Genomic DNA, 2,287 nt, shown 5'->3' with positions numbered 1-2,287 from the left:
GACGAGGTTGGCAACAAACGCCGAGAGCGCTGCGAGGCTGTGGTCGGGCTACCACATACGTTTAGTTAGTTAGTCGTCGTCGTTTCGTGTCGTCGATGGACACTACTTGGAACCAAAAGACGAGGTTGGCCTCTTCCTTGAAGACGAGCATGTCCAAAAAGTCTTTTCCGTACGCCATGTACTTGTAGTCAAAATGCTCTTTCTGGAGGCTGCTGTGCTTTCCAAAGACCCAGTCGCGGCGCGCGTCCAGCAGGAAGAGGCCGGGCTCAAACACGTCCCGCGGAATCGACTGGTAGCTGCGCTCGAGGCATGCCAGCGAGAAGAAGACTGTGCGCCGGAGACTCGGCGGATGCGGCCACTTGATTGACGCTGGGCGCGATAGCGGCGCCGCGCTCGCCGCGACCGCGGACGCCGCTTCTTCCGCGTCGAGCTCGCGCAGCTCTTGCGTGATGCGCTTGACGTCCTCGGTGGCGCCACGCTTTGTGGCTTTTTGAAGCCGCTCCAGTCGACTCTCGCGCTGCAAAAGATGTTGGAGCTGGTACATCTAATATCCACCAGGATTCGTTTTCATGCCAGAACGAAGCGATGGCGTACGAGCTGCTCGGGCAGCAGATTCGGACGGTACGCGCGGCGGTCTTGAAGCGCTTCCCGAAGTTCGCTGGTGGACATGGCCCACGGTGTCGTCACGGGGCCATGGCCCGGCAGACGCAGAAAGATCGTGTCGCCGTTCCCAACGTCTGCAAGGAAATATCATTATTGTCTAGTACCGTGTGGACTCGTGTCGTACAGTAAATGTCGAGGTGGGCGTCGTGACGCATGATGCGTCCCTGGAAGCTGAAAATGTGCTCCGAGATCGGAACGGTAGCGAGTCGGTGCTTGGCGATGCGCCACTGCTCGACGAGGAAGGCCTGGAGCGTCTCGATGGTCGCTAGCTTGGAGACGCGCGTCGTAAACTTGTCCGTCTGTGACGCTTGGCACGTGCTCACGTACACGGTCATCTCTTGCACTTGGCGGGCGCCGACCTTGACCTGCTTGACCGGCATGAAGGTGTCGGGTATTTTAAGACTCTCAACGAAGCGTGCATTATGGTCCTCTATTGGTGAGGAAGTCCATACTAATTGAAACAACAGTTGTGAGCTCCCTCCCTTGGTATCGCGCTCGACGTTGGCTCCGACCTGAACGGATCAACGGCGGCAATTGCATCTCGCGTCAAGTGCAATACCACTGCACCCGCGCTCGCAATCGACCTGGCGCTTTGTGCAGTGGATCGACACATCGACGGCAATGCATACAATAGGATTTTATGGGCTTATATATATTTCACGACCAACCAATGCAATCGAAAGGTGTACTCTGGAGGCATCAGTGATAGTCTTAGCACTCTGCGGCAAAGTGAGGGCTACTTTTGTACCCGTTCTTGGCACCACGCCCTTTGGCGGATGCAATAACACTCGCCCAGACCCCCCTAAATTGCTGCTGTAATCGCGGGTAGGGTTATCTCCCCGAGCACAACGGCGTGCGCTGGTTGACGGCACTAGTCATCACGCGCCGTGAATGTCGGTAGCCGTCATCATCTCTCCTTCCTTCGTGGTCCAAGCAGCGTCCTTCCTCGTACAGCACCGAATTTCTCCCCTGCGATTTGCCTCCGTTGGGGTGCGTCCTGAACATCCACCATTGTGGTAACACCAGCTGTCCACGCTCATAGGTATGTCTGTCGGGGCAATAGAAACATCATGGACATCTCGCTGCGCGTAGTATGGCGCGCTTCGGTACTGTGAGATGGCTCGTTGCGACTTAAGTCGCGTGTGTTTAGTTGATGTGCCCCGGGGTACGACAGTGCACCTTCCCAAGATGGCGCGTTTGGTTATCTGCCGCATAGCGCAATCCGATCATGCTCACGGACGTCGAGCTCTTCCGCCCGGCGGCGACGATCGCCATGTACGCAGACGTGCGCCATGCAACGCTGCAGAACGGTCTCAAGGTCGAGTACGCGGTCCACGGCGCCGACGACGCGCCCGAGAAGGTCCTTCTCATCATGGGCCTCATGGCCGAGAAGGAAGCATGGCTGCCGGTGATCGCGACGCTCCTTGACCCGAGCTCGCCGTCGGCGCGCCGCTATCAGTGTGTGACGTTTGACAACCGCGGCGTTGGCGGCACGGACCACCCCGCGGGGCTGTACACTACGTCGATGCTCGCGACCGACGCGCTGCAGCTGCTCGACCACCTCGGATGGCGCCACGCCCACATCGTTGGCCTGAGGTATGCGCCAGATTCGGATGGCAGCGTA

General features: G+C 58.4%; 2 protein-coding genes across 2 annotated transcripts; one reads left to right on the top strand and one right to left on the bottom strand.

Moving 5' to 3' along the window:
- Positions 1-15: 15 nt before the first annotated feature.
- On the bottom strand, positions 16-1,043 carry SPRG_18439 (hypothetical protein; the record flags this gene model as incomplete). The annotated part of the gene is made up of 4 exons (XM_012357878.1): positions 16-48; positions 107-544; positions 595-737; positions 788-1,043. Coding segments are annotated over 4 exons (870 nt in total), but the record flags the coding sequence as incomplete, so codon positions are not given.
- An 848-nt stretch (positions 1,044-1,891) lies between these two features.
- On the top strand, positions 1,892-2,259 carry SPRG_18438 (hypothetical protein; the record flags this gene model as incomplete). The annotated part of the gene is made up of 1 exon (XM_012357877.1): positions 1,892-2,259. A coding segment is annotated over one exon (368 nt), but the record flags the coding sequence as incomplete, so codon positions are not given.
- Positions 2,260-2,287: the final 28 nt, after the last annotated feature.

Source organism: Saprolegnia parasitica, assembly GCF_000151545.1.
Source record: "Saprolegnia parasitica CBS 223.65 unplaced genomic scaffold supercont2.1199, whole genome shotgun sequence".
NCBI classification, from domain to species: Eukaryota; Oomycota; class Saprolegniomycetes; order Saprolegniales; family Saprolegniaceae; genus Saprolegnia; species Saprolegnia parasitica.
Note: the sequence above shows the minus strand (reverse complement) of the source record. Positions and strands in the feature narration are given on the sequence as shown.